Source organism: Mangifera indica, chromosome 9 (assembly GCF_011075055.1).
Source record: "Mangifera indica cultivar Alphonso chromosome 9, CATAS_Mindica_2.1, whole genome shotgun sequence".
Taxonomy (NCBI): Eukaryota; Viridiplantae; Streptophyta; class Magnoliopsida; order Sapindales; family Anacardiaceae; genus Mangifera; species Mangifera indica.
In genome coordinates, this window is record NC_058145.1 from 7,271,611 (window position 1) to 7,295,652 (window position 24,042).

The 24,042-nt window shown below is 32.5% G+C and overlaps 1 protein-coding gene across 1 annotated transcript; it reads right to left on the reverse strand.

Moving 5' to 3' along the window:
- Positions 1-10,839: 10,839 nt before the first annotated feature.
- On the reverse strand, positions 10,840-11,809 carry LOC123224860 (probable calcium-binding protein CML36). Its single transcript, XM_044648602.1, has one exon. It carries the CDS (start codon positions 11,668-11,670, stop codon positions 11,008-11,010), a length of 663 nt encoding a protein of 220 aa, XP_044504537.1. The 5' UTR covers positions 11,671-11,809; the 3' UTR covers positions 10,840-11,007.
- Between the last annotated feature and the right edge of the window lie 12,233 nt (positions 11,810-24,042).

The following is a 24,042-nucleotide window of genomic DNA, read 5'->3' on the forward strand; positions in this document are numbered from 1 at the left end:
TAGCAAACATAATTCCTAAAGTTAAGGAAAAAACAACTAATTTTTGTCTTTAGTTAATTGCTATGTATAGGTTTGATTTATAATGCATGGCTTAGCTTAATTCAAAGGATTTTTGTATAAAAAAATTAATAAATTTTGTATTAAAAAGTCTATTTTGCCACCACTTCTTCCCTATATAAAGGGTGGTCATGCTTTTATAAGAGTTTAGACACTTGAATTTTATAAAACATTGAATCAAAAGCTTATTGGCTTTTCTTCTCTATTTTCCTTTATCCAATTCATTCTTGGTGGAAGACTTGGTGGTGGAAGACCCCAAGGTTGGTGGAATTTCCTTTATACCTTAGTTATTTTTCTTGTTACCCTTGAAATCAAAAGTGTGAAGACTTGAATGTGTGTTGTATGCCTCGGGTTACTGTTCATAGTGTGTGATTTTGCAACTTCCAGTTTTTGCCAAGAAACTCTGAAGCTAGTTTTGAATGCCTTGTTGATTGAGTTGTGGTTGACATTATATAGTGTTAGACAGCTCTTTGAATGCTTTTTTCTAATAATATATAATTTGCATGATTTGAAGGTCATTTAATTGATTAAAATTGAGAGACAAATTGTTGTTGTGCCAAATGTATAGCAGTTCTAGAATTGAGTTTGTGTGTTGTTGTATTGTCTTGATGGAAAAGCACCATTTTTGAAAACCTATTTACACTCTACTGGTTTTACTCGTTCAGGTGTATCCACTAAAGTCTATACTTGGTTCTAGTAGATAAAGTCTATTTTGGATTTCAGGCATCCAATTATTTATTAGAATCTAGACTCGAGACAACATCATCGTAAGTCTTAGATTAGTCATCAAAGATGACCACTATGTCTTCGTGTTAAGTTATAAGAAAATCAAATCTTTCTAGTTCGTGGTGTACTCGTGTAAATCTACGTAGCTCTTGTATATTCTAAGGTTGTTCCTCTTAAGGTTGAAGAACTTCCTCATGATTAACCATCTATGATGGCACATCATCTTGTTTAACATATATGGTATCTTGTGGCATAAGAACTTCCTCAAGTTCCATCTTCCTCTTATTAGTCTTTTTAAGAATAATTTTTTTCTTAAGGAACATGTTGATACGAGCAACAAAGACTTTTTAGTCCTTTAGGTGGAAGAAGTAATATCTATTAGTTTCCTTCAGATACCTTACAAAGGTACATTTTTTAGACTTAGCGTTCAGCTTGTTCAAAGTCAATTTCTTAACATAAGCTTCACAGCCTTAAATCCTCAAATATTCTAGATAGGGATTTCACTAAGTCCACAACTCATATGGAGTTTTATCCATAGATTTAGGTAGGACATAGTTAAGTATATAGGCAGCAGTCTCTACGTCATTTCCATCAAGGTCCTATTTCTTTATTCAAATACACTATTATGTTGCAATGTACCAGAAGGAGTGAGTTAAGTGATTGTCCCATGTTCCTTTAGGTATCCTTTAAATTCAATAATTAGGTATTCACCTCATTTATCACTTCAAAGGATTTTGATTTGTTTCCTAAGTTGTTTTCCTACTTCGATCTTGAATTCTTTTAATTTGTCAAAGCATTTAGACTTGTGTTTCAACAAAAACATATAGCCATATTTATTAAGGTCATTAGTAAATGTGACAAAGTAAGTTTCCCCATATCTAGTATGCACTATCATAGGCCCACACATATCATTATGAATGATCTTTAACAGTTCAATCACCCTTTCATTATGTCTAGTGAAAGGTGCTTTAGCTATTTTATTTAATAGGCATGACTCACATTCATCATAAGATTGGAAGTCAAATAATTGCAAAACTCTTTATTTAAGAAGTCTTGATATATGTTTTGGTCCTATGTGGCCTAAACTGCAATGTCATAGATATGTGAAATTTAGTTCGTTTGTTTTCAAATGTTTATTATTTTGCACGTTAAAATTTCATTATCTAGTTTTAAAATATACAAACTATGCAAATAAATCGTTTCATAAAAAATATTATTAAAGCTAATGGTAATAACCAGCAATAAAAAATGAATATTCTTCCTTGTCTAAAATAGAGACCGATAAAATTTATAGAAACAAACGAAACATAATAGCAATTATTTAATTTTAAAACAAACCCAATGAGTAACCTAAGATAATAAATTCCTACAGCTAATGTAACAACGTGTGCTTCATTTCTAACTCATAGGTCAACCTTTTCTTTGGCAAATGATTTACTATGTTGCAGTTTATATATATCAAAACAAATATAAAAACCACATCTTATGTCTATAACTCAGGATAAATAAGGAGAATAGTTTATCTTAATGACAAAATACCTGAAATAGAGGTTACTTTCTATTTCTTGTTCTCTAAAAAGGCCTTGTAATGTCTTCTCTAGTGACCAGCTTTGCCATAATAGAATCAGACAACTTTCCCCTTCCCTATACCCTATGTTAGCTAAATAGCAGTATTAGGTTGCTTCTTTGCCTTAGGTTTAACCTTGGCCTTGGCCTTATATTTGCCTTTAGCTTTAGTTTTACGTGTTTGGGCTTCAACCATAAGCATATTGTTTGAAGCTATTATTTGTACCTCTTATTTAGCCTGCTTGAGCATGTACAACAACTTTTCCAAGGATTTTTCCTTCTCATGTAGGTTAAAATTCATAATGAATTAGCGTATGATTTAAGGAGAGATTTCAGCTCCAGGTTAATGGCAAGCTCATTTTCTATGATGAAGCTCAAGCTTGCTAACCTCTCAATATAGTCAATCATTTTGACCACATAAGGGCCAACTCGTCTTCCCTCAGAGAGTTTATAATCAAACAAAGCACTTGTCACCTTATATCATTCAACCTTTGCACGAGTGCCATATAACTCTCAAAAGTGAGCAAGTATGGATGGAGCATCAATTTCCTTCATGTTGATTTTTAAGCTCAAGTGTTATGAAAGTCAGTATAAGGCACTAAACTTCCATAGAGTCATTAAGATATTTGTTGAAAATATCTTTCTTTGTCTAAGTGGCATATGGAGCAAGCTCTTTAGGCAATGACCTTTTAAAGATATATAACCTCTTTTCCCAAAACAGAATGATTCGAAGATTTCTATACCAATCAGTGAAGTTGCTTCCATAAAGTCTATTCTCTTTTTTAAGAATTGATCGATACGGTCGATTTGACATGGTGATTAGTTGATCTACAACTTACAAATAAAGATAATCAGTAATTTTATTCATAATTAATATTTATTTTAATTATGGATTTAATTAATTCAAATACTCCCACTATTTTTCCCAAGCTAATAGTCTTTGCTATTATACTCAAAAAGTTAATGAACTTTCTAGTGGACCAAGACCTCATCGGATTAATTCTCCCCTTCACTTTGCCAAACAAGTTCAAATAATCAAATAGATAAATTTCAAATTAACCACCAAAAGCCCATGATCTCAAGCTAAGTTTTGGCCCAACAAATCATGTAACTTTAAATATGACTCTTGGAATCAGTAAAGTGGATGCTACATATCACCTTGCATCGACAAATGCATTCTCTGCTCATGCCTTTAATATACTTTACCTTCGCTTTGGAGAACAAACAAAGTACACCAATTAAGTCAGACTCAATATGAACATCTCCTAATTTTTCATCTGGTAAATGTGTATCCTTCACTTTGGCGAATAAGGTTCCAACGAACAAGGGCTTAATTAGGGTATCATATTGGAAGGCACCAATTTAGTTTAGATTGAATATTTAAATTAAAGGTTTTTAATGAATTGGTCTCGTCAAATTTTATTCCACGTGTTTGATGATATCTGGGAAAATATAACTATTCACATAAATCCAACAATATAAAATTAAAATGTGTTAGTGCATAATCATAACTAATGTCAACCCTCTCGAGCTAAGAGAAGTCTGACTAGTCAACTTAGATGAATATTTTGTCTTCAAGTTTTTGTCTTCCCACTTGTCCTTTTCGCCTCTAGTCTTTAATAATTACATGACTTTGTTTTCTAGTTACATGATTCTAAGAAAATAAAATAACAACTTAGTCTAAAAGAAGAGGGAATAAGGTAGAGCACATAAGCCATATTTAATAATTATGACCCAAATAAAATAAAATAATCATTCACAATGGTTTGTTGATTGTGTATTGGGCACCATGTATACATACATCTGTGCATATACATCCAATTAAAATTAAATTTTAATTATTAATTAGCCAAGTGTTGAATCAAATTTTTATCCTTAAAACTTTGTAAAATAATCGTTTAACCCCAAGACTCAAGGAAATTTTGGTTTTGGTTCCAATTCAATGAAATTCAAACCAAAAGCTAATTCCCAATCTTGAAAAGCATGTAGGCATCTTAAGAGGCATGTCGAGACCATGATCCAAGACCATCGTACATGGTTTTCACTAAAAACAATCACAACTTAGGTAGAAAAACTACCCAGCGATACACAAGTTTAAGATGTAGTGAGTGCACCTGCGACAGTGTACAGTGTGCACAAAACTGCCCAAGCATGTGTGGTGTAGTAATGCACCAGTTTGTACCTCGAAAAAGGGATAAGGGAGAGGCTACCCTCCCAAGTCTCAGGTGTCGGAGCTCAGGCTGCCACTTATGTTGACCTGCAAGATATTTTTGTTCTACCATATCATACCCTGGAGCAGCCTTGTCATGCACAGCACAACCCTATTTGATTTTTATTCCAACCGTGTTGGGTGGTGTTTCTAGCCCCAATTTCTAAACTTCTAAGTAATGGGAAATCCAATAGTCATTATGCAAAGACAAGCCAATCACCGTGTGAGTAATAATGGCATGTAAACCACACTCACGTGACAAACCAACTATCAACCTTGAATGTAATCCTACATCAAAAAAATTAAACTCAAGAAAATTTTAGGAATAATCACTCAAAAAATTTAACACATCTTTATGTTGTTCTTGAACTCAACAAATCATGCGACAACATGATTACAAGTCAACTTTACCAATTTTAGGGTTTTGATTATTTATCAATTATATGCAACGACATATAAATATAGTCAAAGCTTATAGGTATATTTTCATGAAAATATGTCTAAACGGTGGCTCTGATACAATTGTAAGGTTTTAAGGAATCATTAACTGGCAATGTAGTGAAATTAAAGATTTTAAAAATTATCAAAGATCCTAAGGTGTTTAGAAATTATACCTGCATTGTTGACCTATCTAAGACTTCATGTAGCTATGTAAAGATCATTATCCAACCCTCTTGAAGTGATGCCTTAGTATCCATGTGATGCACGAATGAGAGGCGATCTAAGAATAATATTGTTAGGGCTTCTATTGACTAGATTTTAGAAATTAGATCACAACAATGGAAGCTTACTTCAACAAGGTTCTAGGCATGACGATGTGTCTTCAGGATATATGTGTTAGCTTGTTGTCAAAATTTTGACTCAAAATAAACACCTTTACTTATAAGGTGTGCATGAATCCTAAGTTAGTTAGGATTCTAACTACTTAGGTGATAAGATGTCCAAGAGTTCTTATTAAATTAAGATTCTTAATTCATTGAAAATTTTAATGTATAGGAATTATAATGAAATTAAGATTCCAATTTAACCTAAACTTTCTATCAAACAAGGACTCTAAAGAATCTTTTTTTAACTAAAACACTTTACCATCCTCTCGTCACAATTCTACCATTCTAAAGCCAAGTTATTCATATGATCATATAATTAAATAACATATGAATTGAATAATAATAAATCATTTATTAATTATTAATATAAAATTACATTTACAAATGTTAAACACGATTGGCTTTAGAACACCTACCCTAACACTAAAATCTCTTAAAAACAGATTTCACAATTGTGAGTAAAAGAGCAATGAAGAGCTTTTAGCTTAAGAATGTATCAATATGTTTTCTAACTCTTCTTTACTTTAAACTTGCTCTATATATAGATTTAGTATGATTAAAATCATAATATTACTATTGGAGTTGAAAAACTAGTGGTTTGTCTTCTAAAAAAGACATTTTCCATGTGAAACTGCATTGGAATAGGCAACATGTTTAAATGGAATGGTTGGGGTCGAGTTTTAAAGCTAAAGGTCAACCTTGGTCAAAGTTCCCAATAGTCAACTTTAAATACTAGCACCACATAATGAACGAATGACATGGCTTTGGAATAGGCAGCTTTCTCTTCAAGATTTATGTTTTGAAAATTCAAAAAGCAATAGCACAATGTACAAGCCGACATGTATAAGCATGCAAGACCAAAAAACAACTTGGGCACAACTTCATATCTAGCTTAATTTTCTTCATGATCTAGGTGTGTTGCTTGTTAAGCAAGTCGTTCTTAAGGTTCAATCCTACAACTTTCACTCTTTGTTTATTTTGTAATGTTTTATAGATTTTTTGGATGTGTTAACATTTTCAACTTATGTTTTTATCATCATCAAACACCTAGGGGTCCAATAATTTACGAGATTGTATGTTATATGCTTGGGACATATTTTGTTACTATTGGAGAGTTAGTTTTTATTTTATAATAAAGACTTGAGTAATGATTCAGAATAAACGAGATATTATGCATTTTGGCATAAGAGATTAATTTTAAATTGAAACATCATTCATGCATAGAGATTTTAGTAACACTTTATTCCAAAGGATAAGATATTTACGATGACTTGTTACAACATATTAATGTTAAGCATAGTGTGTTGGTAAGAATAATTTATCCTTATAATGGTATAATCATGACAAGGGGATTAAATAATTGATTGTGAGAATCTTGTGACACATATGATGGTCATCCTATAAACGTTCATAATCCCAATATTACTATGACCAGGGGCATGAGTAATAATGACGAGATTATCATAATTGACAATTCTTACGTGTTGAAGTTCTTAACTAATAGCTTGGCATAAGACATGAGTGCATTTTATAGATGTGTTTATTGGACAAACTTGACAAGAGGATTTTCAGATGGATGGTTGCTTCTGTGTCTATAGGAATAAATCCTCTAACTTCACAGGTATATATGGTTCTAAGACTTGAGGTTATCAGATCATCTCGTACAAGGATCAATATGGTTCGTCGCTATCTAATGTGTCGTTATAAAAAAGGTGTCATAAAGATAGTAATCGATCATATTGTGATCTATATAAAGGCTATGGTAGATCAATAGAAGATTCCTTACTCACTTAAAATGGGAGGTGATACCTCGCATGAGAATACTGAAAGACATAATAACTACTCGAATTTGTAGCCACAATAAGATTAGGCCCAATCCAAGTCATTCAATTATTGATGTGTATTAATTCATAATGAGCAGTCAATAAGATAGACATGCATTTGTATATTAACCTTGAGAGATATTAATTGACGAAGGAATCGAATTATATGCAATTATGTAGTTGACAAAGTCGAGAGTAATTCACTAACACTTTGTCAACCCAGTGGCCATGATGTCTAACTAGAGGCCAATCTTAGTCTATGTCTAGATTTGATCTAAATCTCGATACTACCAATTCAATAAAGAGTTTGAGTCACATAGATATAGGAGTTTATCCAAATTTTGAGACATTTGATTTTTTGATGATAATCCTAATGTATATGGAGTGGTATGGATTTTGGAACAAATCGAGCTTGTCTAATAGGATTCTCGGTTTAACTTCTTCTAAACTAGGAACAACTAGACATATGACACGAACAATCATTCTTGTGAAGTGAAGGGGAACGCCCATTCATGGCAGATTCTATTTAAAAAAATAAGATTATAGAATTTAGAAGTGTTTGTTATAAACCCTAGTTGTCATGCATGACTCCCAAAACATGAACGCACTATCCATAAAGTCCTAGCTACCTTTCATGCATAATAAAACCTCACCAAGACTATGCTTTGCATGGATACCAAGACACTGCTCACTTGTGGGTCGAATAGCGTACTCAATAGTCACGTAAAGTCTGGAATGAGCCATCAATGCAAGTATTTATCCTAAAACACCCTATGGATGTTTTACTGGCATGTTCATATAAATTATTCCCAAGACTTGATCTTGGCTTAGGGTTTTAGGCACTCTAATGTTTATTATTAATTTTTTTTTTGTTATCTATTACACTGCCTTGCTAGTATCCATCGACCCCGAAATCCCAACAATCACAATTCTATCATTTTAAAGACATTATTTTTATGAACATATTAAATACACAAATATTAATAAATAATAGAGACCTTTTATTAATAATAGATAATCAATTACAAAATACACAAATCTGATTAGATTTAGGGCACTACCTTAGCAATTTCACCATACATTTGTCTACCGACAAATTTTAAGTTTAAAGTTTAGACGTATTAGCATACGTGTATCCATGCATGAGCATACATCCTTTGTAATTCTTACGATTCCAACCCATATACACCCGTGACTCTTTGAGTCTTAATCATTCTTGACAGCTTGAAAGTTGATTTTAGCCAGTTATTGGTCAAATTTTTATCAATCAACCATCCAACAAACCATCTTATACACCCTACGCATGATTCACACATCAAGAAGGCTCTAATAACCATAACAGTCAATTGAAATTCACGCAAGAGTCTTATATATCAATTCTAATTTCTCATTTATGGAACTCAAAAGCATGATAAATTTTTATTTACAAAAAATAATCAAATAAGCATAAACCCAGTAGCAAGCGAAAAATCTTCATCAATTCATCATGGAAAAATGAAAAGACCATCTAATTACCTCATTTCTACAAGCAAGTAGTGTCATCATTGATACTCTTTCTCTTATTATTCTCCCACCGATAACTTTCTCCTTCGGTTATCGAAAGTTTCTCCACTCTCAAACAAACTCTCACTCTCTATTTGGTTTAAAGACAAAGGAAAATTAGAGTCTTTCTTTCGACTGGAGGTGACTTTATCTAGGTTGAGTCTTTCTTTCTTTGATTAAGAATCCTCCTAATCAGGCGTACATCTCTTCACATGACATACGGGCATGCATTACTTTAGTGCACAACCATACATCAAGGCAAAATGGGTATCTATTTCAAGTTTCAACCTAATTTGATATGAATCCAAATCTAAGGCTTAAAAAAGACAATAAAGCCCCTAGAGCATAACTAAGGGTGTTACACTTATGTTGTGTTTTTTTTTTATCACATGTAATTTACTAATGCCTCTAGTATTTATTGTAACATTGGAATCAATTTTTAGTGCAAAAAGATACATCCTTGATGACAGATGGTCAAACTTACACCCAATTTAGTTGAGGCCATAATGTGCATAAATAATTGTTTGATTACATATTTCAAGTTGCAAAATCCTATAGCCGAAGATATTTTCAAAGAGTTCAATAATTTAGACGTTGAAGATGTGTAAACAAGCATTGAATAAATATTAATATTTGTAAATTTTATGATTGAATTTATTCTTTTAATATATGATCTTGTTGTTATATCATATAACCACAGTTTTCCTTCGTCATAAATGAGGCATTTCAATAAAATTTTAGAAGAACTATCCTCATTTCAATTAATTTGAAAAATAATTATTAATTATTAAATTGAAATTTTAAAATTAAAAATATATATATAATATGGTGGGTTGGCCCGCAAAAGCCAGTGGTATGGCTTGACCCCTAAGCACGACAAGTCATGCTAGACTCAACCCAACACGGCCGACTATCGTGTCTAGCATTGTCATTGAAGCAATTTTACAATGTTTTCAGAGTATAAAAAATTGTGGAAGACAATTATAGAATTAACAATTTCGTATGAATAACTTTTAGATTAAAAATTTTTATTCCTTTTTATCTGCTTATTATTTCAATATAAATTTATCAACTTCAATCTTTTGACCCACTTACTAGAAATCCTGGCTATGCCTTACATTCAACATTTTACAGATAATTTTGTCTTCAAAATCAGACTAGAGTGTTAGAAGGTTAATGAAGTGGCACCCCTGCTGAGCCTCTGACTTGCTGCTTCATTTGTAAAGCCTAAATGGTCGTAATCCATTAAGGAGTCTTGGGTCGAAGTCGTGAGCCAGAGGACAAAGGCTTCAGAGGCACCAAGAACATCAACAAAGACCAGTCATAGGCACTACGCTGCCTCTCTACTGTGTGTTTTGTAAAGTATTACGCAATAACAGAGTATATTTGTTTTGGGTTCAGTGGAATTTTATGCTGAAGTGACGTGCTTTCAGATTGGATCTCACCTTATTTGGTGATTTGTGCTGCTATGCGTAGGCAGTTTTTGAAGTACCCAGTATGCCAAAAATACCAAGGATTTATGGTCTTTGCTTTTACCAGGATTGTAGTGCTTGTAATTCTTCTATCGTTTATAAATTAATCAAGTGATATTGCATACATTTATAATTGATACAATCGGAGATACAAAAATTAATTTATAATTGAGTGTTATTTGTTCTGATTCTGTGTTTATAAGCAATAGAAATTTTAGTCTAATTGTATTGGTAATACGTTATTACTATATACATAATCCAAATAACTGGCGTTATTTAACCTCAAATGTCATTTAATTATATAATCCAATATCCGTTTTAATTTGATTATTGCTACCAACTTTGATACTTTTTGGCCATAGGTGATCAAATTTTACTCTAGCATGCGGGAGTTGGAGAATGATTTTTTTTCCACCTACACCTTCAAATTCAAACGTATTTCCTTTCAGATACATCTCCGAACAAGTCAATTACAAATTCTTAATGTGATCATTTCAATTTCCCCTGTCAATGCCGTAACTAGCGCTCAAGCGCTTTTGTCAAATATATATATTATTTTTATATACACACACACACACACAGATATTATTTATCATAATTATTAAATGCAACCCAAATGGAATAATAATATTTTTATGTAATTCAAACCGTCCGATCCAGCCTATACCATTAAATTCCCCTTACACAACCAAAAGAAAGATCAAAAACAATGAAAACACCTTCATTTTCTACCATGAACACTCATTATCATCATCATAATAATAAAAATAAACAAGAAGACACAATCATGATCGCCTCTGCAACTCCATCATCTTAGAGAAGTCGTCGAAGCACACAAAACCGTTCTCTTTTTTACTCACCAACGCTATCATGTGCCGGCAATCGTCTAACGTGCAACGCTGGTCCCCCAATTCCGTAAACACCTGCAACAACTCCTCAGCCGTTATTTTCCCATCATGATCCGTGTCAAAAAAATCAAACGTCTCTCTCAGCTCCGTTTCAAGAGCCGGCTCATAAGCCGAGCCAACCACCCTGTTCATCAGCGCATCCAAGCTTATACAACCAACACCTTCAGAATCCACCTCGTTGAGCATCAAAGACACCTCTTCTTGAGTGGGTGGCTCAGCTCCCAGCCGGATCAAGAGAGACTTCAGCTCGGTTCTTGAGACCAGGCCATCGTTATCCCTGTCGAGTAACTTGAACGCCTGGACAATCTCCCACTGAATATCGGCCGAAATATCAGACCAATCGCCAGATCTTTGGGGTAAAACGCTGGTGGGGGTGGAGGTATCATCAGGGGCGGAGCTGGGTTTACGATGATGATTAGAAGTGGAAGAATCCGAAGAAGAGGAGGAACTAAAAGAACATGGGTGGGAACGAGTGACTTTGTCTTTTTTCTTCCTTAAGAAGAAACCATTAGAGCTGAGTTTGCGGATGATTTGCTTCATTGGTGGAATTGAGATTGAGATTGAGATTGAGAATGAGAATGAGAATGAGAAGGGAAAGAAGAGATGAAGGTTGAGATTGAGAAAAAAGAGGCACGAGAAAGAGGTTAAAAAGAGAAAGAGTTGAATCCATGGACCATGGGAGCTTCCAGGAACTTTCGTAATGGGGTATTAAATGGTCATATTTATAATTAAGTTGACGGATGTGGAAGGACTGTTTGTTTGTGATGTGGTGGGTCTACCAAGACCAGACTGTCTGTCCCCATTTATTCTTGTTTTTGTTGCTTTCAAGTTTTATTATAATTTTTTGTTAAAACAGCTAATATTTATCTATACCCCTGTGGTTTACGAAACTATCTTGTCCCTGTGTTTCCAAATTATGTAACTACCTCCTCCTTTTAATTACAGTATTGCCCATATAATAAGTTCTTTTCAAATTTTAAATGAAATCCTAAGTTTTCCACGAAAATAAAATAATAAAAATCTTTGAATTCTATTAATTTTTTTATAAAAAATAAAAACAAAAAATAATTGAAAACGTAACTATTAAAAGTTTCTTAAATTTCTTTTTGAGAAATTAATTAAATTTCCCCAAAGATAAGGGGGCAAAACGAAATTGCACCTGCATTTAACTGTTAAACAAAAATGGCCCAAAAATGTGTAGAGACGAAAATGCCCCTCATATCAAAATCGACGAAAACCATATGCATCTCCGCTAAACACACGAAAACAGAAAATTCAAATACACGTTTTCGCACACTCAGCAACTTCGATTTTCTCAGATGATTTTTGCGACGTTTCCGACCACAAAAATGGACAAAAAGGTTAGTAAAACAACCCTTGTCTTCTCTTTGTGCATTTCGGTTCACGATTTGAGCGATTTGGTGTGAAATTTGGGTGTTTAGCGTTAGGGTTTCGATTTGAAATTTTTGACGAAAATGTTTGATTTATTAGTGATTTTGATAAATTTTCTTACGACTTTTGTATTAGATTAGGTGTAAAGTTGATTGTTGTTGAAATAGAGTTTGAAAACCGAAGTTTGGGAGGTGAAATGTAACCACACGAATTCAGCAATCACCATACGAATGTCGTAGTGACCACACGAATTCGTGTGGTAAGATTTGTTGAAGACAAGGTGGTTTTTTGCATTTTCCAAACTTTGTGGACTACACGATATCGTGTGGTTAGGGGTGAAAATGCAAGTTTTCATTGTGTGGTGGGGCAAAGAAAATTGAAAAAGTTCGTTCACATGTGAAATTACGGTCAACCACTCGAATTCGTGCGATTGACACACAAATTAGTGTGGTTGACAAGCAAATTCGCATGGTGGGGGCAAAATGTGATTTTCTAAAGTTATCCACCATGTGAGTTCCAGTGGTTGGAATTATTGAGGCAGAATGCGATTATTTAAAATTTTAAGGTTTTTTTGATATTTTTCATATGATGTGCAAATTGAAATCTGTCCATCTTAAGGTTTTTGGACGTGTTGAATTCGAATTTGATATTTATTTTTCTGAATAAGGTCTCTATGTATAGAATTGAATAATTTATAATATAAAATTGATATAAATTTAATATAATCGTAATTTAATTTTGAAACGGGAAGCTATACAAAAGAGGAAAAGGGATAAAGGCAGGGATGAAATGCGATTTCCTTCCAAAAAACACTTCAAGGCTTAAGTTACTACACGTGGATATAGAGATGTAGGAGCTGTGATAAAAAAATTATTAACAGAGAGGCAATTACAAATTTTTCGACGTATATATTTTGGACACTTCCTAGACTTGAAAGATAGTTGATTTAGTGGGGTTCTAATACATTCTTTCATCCTTCAAGCAGTAAATAAGGTGACCTTGCAAGAAGAGTTATGGTTTCGAGTTAATGATGTGGATGTCAATTTCAGTCCGTATGAGTTTGCTATTATGATAGGCATTCGATTCAGTCATATGGTAGATATTGACATTTATATTCCATCAAAGGACACAGATTGGATCCTCTAGACATATTTTCACGGGTGTAAGTCAGTTACATATGTTGATCTGAGCCATGTTTTCCAACAGAGACCGTGAGGGGAGGACAACACTGATGCAGTGAAATTAGCCTTATTGTTTTATCTTCACTTGGGGTTGTTAGGGAGTGATTTGAGGAAAATAATTCCCCATAAGATATTACAATTAGCTGATCATCTTGATGGGTTTAATGCATACCATAGGGAGTACGAGTGTGGCAGATGACATATCATTCTATATGTGATAATATCTCCTGAATTTCTATAGATTTCGGCCCGATAAGAAAAAAGGAAAACCAGCTTAAACAGTATGACATCATGGGGTTTTCATTAGCGTTTCAGGTAGTTATGGTATTTACTAATTTAAACAAAAAAATTGTATTTAAAATAGAATTAATTTAATAAGATTGTAAATATATACAATAACCGATTTATGTTGATATTGCAATTTTGGATATATGAGACGCTGGACTTGTTATATCGATGGATGGATATGTCACCGATTGTATGAGCCACTCGGATGTTGAGATAGCACACGAAAGACATTCTAGGATGGGATTTTATCTCAACTATCTTCACTAGAGATGTAGTAAATACTAATTTATTAAGCATTAACATATGTATAATGTATAATAATAAAATACACTGAAAATAAATATTTTACAGGATGATGTTAATTTTTTCCTAGTTTTCTTTCCAGTTGAGAGAGATACAGTCTATATCTGGATATCATCCGATACACAAGGGTGTCAGATAGTCGATCTTCTTCGTTGACATCACCATTTGCATCTTCAGGAGATGCATCATTGAGTCCTCCTAACGTTAGTTATCTAATCGTTGCTCCTCTTCCTATTGATGCTCATGTTTAGCCTTCTCCCACCAAGCCTTGTCTGATCAGCGACCCTGTTACGACCCCTATGGAGAAGCATATATCACTAGATCCCGTGCTTATGCCCCCTACCATTGAGCACATATCAGATGATCCTCCTATCATTGGACCAGATTTCTCCATTCCTTACTTTGATGCTGCATTGGCTCGATAGGGAAATCTTATCTTAGATCAACTCAATAGTTTGGAGGCTAAAATGGAGGATAGATTTAGTCGTATTAAGGGTAGGATAGATTGAGTCGTATAGTAGATACGACGACTTGTATGAAGGACGAACGATCTCATCACTATACAGATATTGTCTGATAGGTAAAAAAGTTAATAATTTACTAGATATTTCATCTATTTATATACGTAATCATATAAACCTTATAATAATTGTATATATTGTTACAGTTTTCTCAGGACGATGGTGACAAACTATTGACAAGGGGTCTAACATTCTCGTCTCCACCTGTTGTCGATGTGAGTGCTAACTACTTCGAGTATATTAGGAATGATACTTTTGAAATAAATTTTATTATAGCGTCAGTTGTTTGATGAGAGACCATCCTGAGAAAATCCTATATTGACTTCTGATATCAGCGATGACATATCATCGCATGAGGTCTTTCCGATGACACATTCTATGATGGTTTAGGTAATTATAACATCTTTTATAAATGTTATATCTGAATTCATCAATCGTTGATTGAATATCTGTTAATGAGTTTTCATCAACATTGTCACAGAGGCCTAACGATTTTGAGGCTTTACTGATGGCAGTTCTAGAGATGACATCGACGATTCAAGTAGATGTATGTACACCATCGATTGTATATCTGTTAATCCCGATAAATATAACTATTCGATTAATCAATATTATTTGCTAATACTATTACAGGATGTCGGTGACGATGGATCACCTCACAGAGTTTTTCCATTGACACCTTCTGTGATGATTCCGGTTAGTCTAACATTGATATACAATATTATATCTTATTCACACATTCGATTTTTGATTTTCTCTAAACTTGTTACTATCGATATTGTGACAGTGTCATGACGTTTCTACGGCTGCATCGATAGTGGATCCCATTATGACGTCTGTTTCGACATTAGAGGTACATACATTGTATAATGTATACTTTGTTATTTTTTGTTAAATAGTTTGATTTACTAATATGAAATGTTAATGTTGTCATAGGATATTGGCGACATCGATGGATCATCATATGAGGATACTCCAGTATCGCTTTGGGAAGAGGTTGAGGCGAATTGTTGGAATACCCACCATTAATTATTACTTTTGTTAATATCAACAGTCATTTACCCTTACTCTACTGTTACAATAGGATCTCTATTTGGTCTATCTCAACACTCCAAGCAAAGGAAAATAGGTGATCGATATTGTCTCTTAAGATGACGAGGTCCCCGATGATATTGTTGAGCTCTTTGCACATAAGGACTAGGAGCAGGTAATTAAATTTTCAAGAAATTTAATAAGTACAATTGAAATAATTTATTATCCCATTTAGTGAATTCGTGTATTTGATTACAACCGATCTCAAAAGAAAATATAGTCGATATAACTTCACTTGTGGATTCTCCAGCTATGACTCCAATGTTACAAAAGGTATTAAAATGTTTAAATTTTCAAAAAATTTAATAAGTTTGATTGAAATAATTTATTATTCATTTTAACTGACGTATTATTTGTTTTGGTGTAGTATTTTCGCACACATTGCGGTAGGATTATCAAGAAGGGATCACTCATTCGTAGCCCATACATGAATCCCTTGAAACCACAGAGCTAACAGACGAAACCACTTGTGCAGTTATCGAGCACCGAGCATGAGGAAATTTTCAAGAAATGGTATGTAGAGTCGAACTTGTTCGAGAAACATCATGTATACGATATAGGTGAAAGGACCAAAATTACGTTTTGGGGTACACTCATGGATACATCTGACTAGTTGTCTGATGAGGTGAGTTCACTTTAACAAATTGATTTTTTTTTCTTAGATGATCGTTCTGCAACTTGATAACGTTATATTTTCTATTTTTTCAGCATGTAGATTTATCTTTTGGATTATTACGTCAACGACAGCATGATGATACTACGATTGTTCGACAGAATTGGATGACAGTTTTAAGTTGCTTTGCTAGATACATCCCTCATGAGTATGCCACCTAGATGAGAGATCAGTATAACTACCAGTTCCCTCCGCTCTTTACGTGTATGGTGGATGCAAATTATCCACTTGATTTGCATTTGCAACCCTGAGATGTGATCGATGAGGTTAGTATTCGAATCTCAAGTACCTTTCGAGGAATACTGAATTAAGGTCTAATATATGTATTATATCAATGTGTGCAGGTTTATATCCCAATAAACTTCGATAATACGCATTGGGTAGATTTGAAGAAGTGGAAGATTATAGTTTTCAAATCCTTACAGAGTTTCACTGCTGACTCGGAGCTATTTAGGTGAAAGATGTTAGGATATATGTCGACGATACCACATTTGCTAACTGCGACATTATTTTGGTCTCACACAGGCCGGAGTCCACGAGACGATCCATTTGCATTACATAGGGTGGTGGATGTATCGCAGCAGACACCCCTATCAAATGACTGTGGTGTGTTCATATTACGATACATTGAGTGTTTGGCACTTCACCATTCGTTATCTTTTGAGGGGGAGGACTCGGTACACTTGCGCACACGTTTAGGCACGCAACTATTTTTTCAGGATATTGATTAACAATTATATTATATCTTATTTGTATTTGTATATATGTTTATTTATTCATATATATATATGTTTATCCATATATTGATTCATTTATATGCATTTGTCTTTTATATAGTTACCATAAGCGACAAATATAATAAAAATAATAATATAAAAAGATAATATATTATAATCAGAAACTGTCTACTGTAACAATCACAAACATTAGAGTTACAGAAACAAGTACAAAGACAACATCTATATTTAAATTAACAAGTGCAGTTATTTTCCATCCTTCTTTTTTTTCTGAACTTAAAGGTGCAAAACTAGGTATTGGAATAGGACTCTTGCAATTCTGTCTTGTATGTCCAGGTTTGTGACATTGACTACAGATAAATTGTTCGACAATCTCTCCTTATGAAAGACGTCTGTTTTTATTTGCTAGACGACTTGCACGACGACAATGCACAAACAGAAGGTAGATAACACTTGCCTCTTCTAGATGAATCCACTTTGATTGATCTCTTAATGGATTGAGCAACTCCGCGTATACTGTACGATAAAAAGTTGTACTGTAGTATGGATGCACCCATTGAATGCAGGTGGTAAGTTTCATATATCTGGCTATAGTAATAACATGCATACAAGAAATTTGTGATAATTGAAATTTTCTACAAGTACATGCCCGCTTCGTCAGGTCGACCAGGGCATCATATTGGCCACTACCAAGGACCTAGTATCGTTCAGATGTTATAGGATGCATCTCCAAGTTTGAAGACTTTTGCACACGTTTGGTGATCTTATCTTTAACCCAAGGTGTGACTAGGTTGGTACAAGCATCTGTAAATCATATAAATATAAACATATCTGGTGAGTAATCAAGTATAAGTTTACTAACACACATTTATAACATATTATAACATTGAATATGAACTTCTGACATGATTTCTTCTTTCATAAAATCATCGTTGTAATGTACCTCTGATGAACTCGATTAGCATCGTAATAGGTAAGCCTCGAGTGTGTCTGACCAAGGCATTAAACGACTCAGCAATATTAGTAGTCATTATATTGTACCTATGCCCTGGAAAATATGTCCGTGCCCATCGATCGAAACCCACCTCACACAGGTATACAACTGCATCAGGGTACATACCTGTTGGAATTCATACTCTGTGTATGCCTTAGTTGCTTTCCAATATATCCATGCAACTTTGGCATTCTTTTTGTACTTGGACCGCATGTTACAATGGAGGTAATGATAATAATAACCGTGGTACACACTAGAAAATACTTCAGCCATTACAAAAAATATACTAACATGTCAATCTGAAATGATGGCTAAATGAGGTACCTCACCAATGCAATACCTCGGCTTTGTTGAAAACCAACACCATGTGTCATGATCTTCCCTGGGACCAATCCCAAAAGAAAGTGGATATATCTGATTATTCTTATCCAATGCAATAGCAATAAATAGTTGACCTAGATATCTACCCTTTAAGAAGGCAGCATCAATACAAATAACTGGTCGAATATATTATTGGAATGCACGAATACTGGAACCGAATGCCATGTAAAAGTATTTAAATCGATCCTACTCATTCGTTAATGTATGTGTCATAGTTCCCGGATTACAACGTACTAAATTGAAGCAATACTCTAGCAGCAACATAAACGACTCTTGTGGTGTCCCCCTCAATGATTGAAGCACTCAATTTCTTGCCCGCCGTGCTTATGCTATGATATATCGATTTTATATCGGTCAACGATATCCGCAATGATCTCTTTAGTCAATAAACACGATCAACTAATATAAATTTGGTCCTCAAAATTTGTCCTAAAGCTCAGGCACCTACTTGCCTATGATGAGGTAATATCTGATCTCTGCAACATGTGTGACGGCTATCCAAACAACGTAATTCAAAACTATCACTTTCTCTAACCTTAACTGTCTGTGCACGCCACTTGCATTCTTCGTTACAACATTTAACCACCCATCTACGCGTGTCTAATTTATTCACTGAAAATTGATACCCCTCTGAAACGTATCTTGATATATCACATCAATGATATGTTGTTTACTTAAAAATAATGTACCAACTTTTGGAGAATTACTATCAATCGATACTTTTGAGTTTCTGGATGTAGGTAGTTGATCAGGAAAATGTGGTAACCAATAAAATGCATCAGTACGAACATTTCCACCATCAGGATTTGTTTTCGAAAAACTACTTATACCTCCAATATCTTGATTAACGTAGGTCTTCTCTTCAACCTCCGATTCCTTGATTGGAATATCATGTACAACATTTCTGTCAAATTCACTCCACTTAGGAAAATTTTCTTCATAGCCATTCAGAAATTCTTTCGCATGATACAATGCATCAACATCAATATCATTTATATACGCAAAATCTTCCTCTAAAAATTTTTGTTTCGGATTAATCTCGATATTTTGAATGTCTTCTATATCAATAGTTTGATTTTCTAAATAACTACTTAGCTCACCACCTTGTAAATCTTCATCTGCTTGTTGAGTCTTATAACTATCATCATTAACTGTAGTTATAATAAAAGCTAGAACACATTCTTTGAAGAGGTTAGATAGACCGTTAAGAACCTTAACATCTTCATCATTCGAAATTTCTACAGGAATGTAGTCGTCAAGATGCTTTGGTTTCATGTTTAATTGAATGTTAAATATCCTTCGATCTATATTACACTTGTCACTCACTATTTGGATTAATTATTCGAATGATGTGTGATCTGGAATTTTAATCAATTTCCTATTACCTCCAACATATTTTATAACATTGTCACCATTTTCTATCCATTTCCCCCCATATCTAATTAAAGCATATCCAACCATTTAGATTAATCCTACAATAAAATATATAATCAATATAAATAATATGATTGAAAATACTATTTACATATATCTATTGCACAATTATACTTATTCCATAATTCAATTATATACTATGACTATTTAAATATTTTGATTAATGTTATACTAATGTGTGAAAATATCACTTTACCTTTATATTGTATAATATCATATTTTCCTAAATATTATCTAACATATCTCTAACACCCTTAATTGTAAAATATCATTTTACCTTCTAATATTATCTATTCAAAACTATTCTCTAACACCCTTTATTATCAAATATCATTTTATTCTATACTACTATAATATTTACAACATAGTCTATCTAATTTTTATTATTTTACTTATTACACACAACTATAATTTATTATATAAAATATCATATACACTTGCATTATTAATAAAATAATACGATTGAAGTAATAGTATGGATAAATCCCTCGAAATGATGAACTTTTTTCTAATCGTCCGAAATCCTGAACACGAACTTCTTTTCTCTTTTTAGAAATCTCTCTCAGATATGTTAAAAATCAATAAAGATATGTGATATATATAGAAATAAAGGAAGGGTAGTTTTGGTATTATTTTGGGGCATTTTTGTTTAAATGTCTTAAATTAAGGGTATTTTTGTTTAAACCTTAACATTAAGGGTAAATTTTTTATTACCCTTAAAAAAATAATAATTTAATTAAGAAGCGTAGTTTTAGTATTTAAAATGATATTTGAGACATTTTCGTTTAAATACTTTAATATAAGGATATTTTTGCTTAAACCCCAAAATTTAAGATAAATTTTTTATTGCCCCAAAAAAAGGGATAATAATTTTAATTTCCCTTCTTTTTTTTAATTATCATCTTTCTTAATTTTATAGTAATGTATTTTTAATGGTAGTCGGTCATTAAAAAGTGAAAATTGAGTTAAAAATTAGTTTTAATTGAAAAAACTAATTATTGGACGGATAATTAGATAATTGGGAAAATATAAGGATTAAATAATTTTGCTCACAACGTAAGTATGGCAGTGAGTGAATCGTTAAATAGTAAAACAGTAATTTCAATATTTTATCGATTTAGATAAATTAAAAAATAACTCTTTTATAAGTCAAATCCAAATATTTAAACATAATAATTTAACTTCTAAAAATATTAAAAAACTGATAAACCAGCCTCTGAAATCCTTTAAAAATATTAAAAATTATTTTATGTGAAAAAATGCAATTTACTCTTAAATAGATTAATATGTAAAGACAATTTATTTTTTAATTTAATAAAAAGGGTAATTATTTATTTTCAAAATCAAGAAATTGATTTGTCATTAATTAAAGAGTTCGGTTGGTAACAATGCCGTTTTAAGCATAAAGTGAGAGTGTATCATTTGAGACATCAATCTAACCACTTACCTTCAAATGTAATATAAGACCAAATGAATTTCCCACCCAAAGTCTGAAAAAATGACAAATTTTCATTTTTTTAATTTAAAAACAATATATTTTCTCACTCATCGTTAAAATCAACCATGAGTTCTAATAATTAAAGGATATTTATATTATTATATCAAAATATTATAATAGAGATATAATTAACTGTATTTTATCCCCAAATTATGAATATAACAATAATACTTTTACTGGTCTAAACTATAAGTAGTATTATGGGGAAGTAAAAGTTATTTTTATAACTTATTAGGAGAAAATGAATATTTTTCCCTATCATGTTTTAGAAATATCGTGTTCACCCATATAATTCAATATATTATACATTTAATAGTTTATGATATAACATCTAAACCCTAATTTGTTACCATTTATTCAGTTCTTTCAGAATGTAACTGTTACTTGTACGCTACCAATAAGGCATATTAAAATTTTAGAAATTTTAAAACACCCTTAAACTTTTTTCAAGCTTCTAAAACCCCTTAAAAGTTCATTTACATCCTTAACATTTTCAAAAATTACAGTTCTCCCCTCAATCATACAATTATATGTTATTAACACTCTTATTTATACTAATACTAATAAACTTTTTAATTCTTTTAATTAAAATTAATATAAGGGATATTAAACTAATTGCCCAAGTACACATACCAAAAGTAAAAATACCCATATTCATTCAAACAAAGCAAAAATACCCTGGCAAAGTAAAATGATGAAACTACCCTTATATATAAATTCTTGAAAACAGACGGAGTTCTTCACGAAATCACTGTTACAATTTCATGAAGAATTTGCGTCCCATGAACTGTCATGAGGCGGAACTTTTCCAATGAGTTTTTACAATTTTCTAACGACAAAAATGGCCAATGAGGCTAGTATGTCGTTCCCTATCAAATTTTAATCATTTTGGTGTTGAAATTTGACCGATTAGATGAACAATTTGCACCTCGTGAGTTAGAGTTTTTGGTTTTGAACAATGGATTTTATGGGTCGATTCTTCTGTGTTTTGAATGATTTTCTGAAGGATTTTTGTGTTAAAATAGGTATAGATTTGCTTCTTGTTGAAATAAAAGTCAAAAATGCAATTTGGGTTAGAAATTCGACCTCGTCTAGCAACAGTTTCGCCTCGCAATGAAATTATCCACCTTGTGATATCACAAGGTGGATAATTTCATAACGAGGCAGTTGGTTATCTTTGTGATAGAGAGAATTGTGATTTTTCAAACAATAACTCCTTGTGATATCTTAGGAAGTGGGGGAATTGTTGTTTTTTAAACAATTTCATCTTGTGATATCTCATGATAAGGGGTAAAGTGAAATTTTTAGGGTTTAGGGGGGTAGAATGTAGTTTTTAGGGTTTATGGGGGAAAATTTTTCTATTCTAAGGGTTTTTGATGTGTTGTTTTCGAATTTTTAGTCTTTTTTTTTTTTTGAATTATTGCATTATTAGATAGATTTTACATATTTAAATGATATGTATATTTCATATTAAGGCTTTTCGATATGTAGTTTTTTAATTTTTAGTTTGTTTTTTTCGAATTATTGAGATATTAGATAGATTTTACATATTTAGGGGATATCTACATTTCATATGAAAGTTTTTTGACATGTATTTTGGAATTTCTAGTCCGTTTTTTGAATTATTGTGATAGTATTATGAAAATTGTCATGATAATAATTTTTTTTTGGAAAGTTTAACAAAAAAGAAAACATGAGGACAAAAGGGGGGAATTGAGATGGCATAATGTGAGACTACACTTTTCGACAAAGATAACAACTTGGGTAAAACAAAGACCAATGGCCTTGATAAAATCTTTATTGACCAAGGAGCAGCTAAAAATGTTTGAAAGGACGTGTTTAAGATATTTTTTGAATCTCAAAGACATAAGATTCAATGTAGTTTTGGTTTACTCATTTATATTAAGACAAGTTATATGGATCGTTTGGATGATAAGATGACCTATCTTAATGATAGGATGAGTCATTTAAAAGACATGTTGACTCATATTTGCTCAGATAACATCTGCAATATTGAAAATTTGTTGTTGTGTGTTATAACATTTGACATTTGTAGTTATGTTGACTCGTATACCTTGTTACAACCTTCTCATGACTATAATGATAGGCTTTTGCGTGTGGGTCACGTTATGAAATCTCCTCCAATAGTTGAGATTTGTAACAGTTTGTTACGAGAGTGTATGTATACTGGATCATAATAATTAACCATTTATTATTAATCTTTGCACAACGTACTGGACATGAGAGATCATTGGTTAAAGGTTCTTCATGTACACTATTTTTAATCACGGGGGCAGGTACATTGTTATTCTTCAGTTAGTTGAATACAATTAAATATATTAAGGAGATAATTTTTTTTTTGTCTTTTCAGGATGAATGATTATTCTTCTTTATTGAACTTTCCCTAGCGTGAGTAAA

Bases quoted from the DNA above. Each gene is read 5' to 3' on its own strand.
- LOC123224860 (XM_044648602.1), bottom strand. From the start codon at position 11,670: ATGAAGCAAATCATCCGCAAACTCAGCTCTAATGGTTTCTTCTTAAGG.